We start from the raw sequence: 1357 nt of genomic DNA on the forward strand, positions 1-1357 counted from the left end.
TGGAGCTCCCGTCTATCTGGCTGCAGTGCTGGAATACCTGACTGCTGAGATCCTGGAGTTGGCTGGAAACGCTGCTCGTGATAACAAGAAGACCAGGATCATCCCCCGCCATCTGCAGCTGGCTGTCCGCAACGACGAGGAGCTCAACAAACTGCTTGGCGGAGTTACCATCGCTCAGGGCGGTGTTCTTCCTAACATCCAGGCTGTGTTGCTGCCCAAGAAAACCGAGAAGGCTACCAAGACCAAGTAAAGCACCTCCACTGAACCAATAAACCCAACGGCTCTTTTAAGAGCCACCCACACCATCTAAAGAGAAACATTCTTTTAATATTTGACTGCTGAACGTGGTCTAATTGTCCCTAATGGTTAAATACAAATGATTTCCCACATTTCACTTTTCTGATCTGATCTACTGTATTTTCTAATTGTGTTCTGCCTGTCCAGAATTAGATATATATGTATAAAAGTGTGTATGTGTGTGTTTAGAGCCGGCAGGCAATGTTCAACATCTCTTCAGATGGAAGGCTTGTTATGCAGCAGCTTCTGGTGTCAGGAACCGTTTTAAAACGTGTCTAAATAGTGAAATGTTAAAAATCTGAAAAAGGTCTGTTTAACAGACTCAAATCCTCAACTCCTAATTGATCTAGTTTAAGGTCAAGTCTAAGTCTTAGTTTAACTGTGAGTTCTTAGTTTAATAAAAGCTGCTTTGAGTTTTACCAGCTCTGACAACGGGCCAACAGGAAGTGACAATTTAACACCACAGAAACTTGAGAGATTTTTGTGTATGAATTAAAAAAAACAACCTAAAGTGTTTAAAATGGCGAGCAACAGCATTACAGCTGCAAAGGACAGGGAGAGGACACCTCTCTTGTTCCAAATGTAGATCACCAAAGTGATCTAGAAATTCCCATTTCTAGTTAGAACTAAAATATTTACATCATTGCAGCACAAGCTGAATTTCAGAATGTAGAGGAGCAAAAATGGAGGGGCATATACACCATATACAGTGCATCCATGTATATTTATAACAGCTGAAGTCTTTTATTCAACAGTATTATTGTACAGTGTTATTGCACAGGGTATTTGAACTGTATATGAACAGGGTATTAAATAGTAATTGCACATTAGATGTTGCACAAATTATTGCTCTTATAGTGCCACATTTTAAAGTCTGATGAGATGAATGACCTGCGGTAGCACTATTTATTATAAGCAGGGTGTAAGAGCCTTTCACTGAAGGAGCTGTTCAGCTTCTCTGCAGTCTGGTGCAGAGGGTGGAAGGTGTTGTCCATGATGGACGTAAGCTTGGACAGCATCCTCCTCTCAGCCACTTCCTCCACTGAGTCCAGAGTGCAGC

The 1357-nt window shown here is 41.6% G+C and overlaps 1 protein-coding gene across 1 annotated transcript in view; it reads left to right on the top strand.

Moving 5' to 3' along the window:
• The window catches only part of LOC107080913 (histone H2A-like), a 1789-nt gene extending 1211 nt beyond the window's left edge, over positions 1-578 (top strand). The window contains exon 2 of the mRNA XM_015369124.1: positions 6-578. Coding sequence (XP_015224610.1) covers positions 6-250 — 245 coding nt within the window. The 3' untranslated portion in view covers positions 251-578. The remainder of the gene's footprint in view (positions 1-5) is intronic.
• Positions 579-1357: the final 779 nt, after the last annotated feature.

The sequence above is a fragment of the Cyprinodon variegatus genome, unplaced genomic scaffold (genome assembly GCF_000732505.1).
Source record: "Cyprinodon variegatus isolate N-32 unplaced genomic scaffold, C_variegatus-1.0 Scaffold2490, whole genome shotgun sequence".
In the NCBI taxonomy this organism is placed as follows: domain Eukaryota; kingdom Metazoa; phylum Chordata; class Actinopteri; order Cyprinodontiformes; family Cyprinodontidae; genus Cyprinodon; species Cyprinodon variegatus.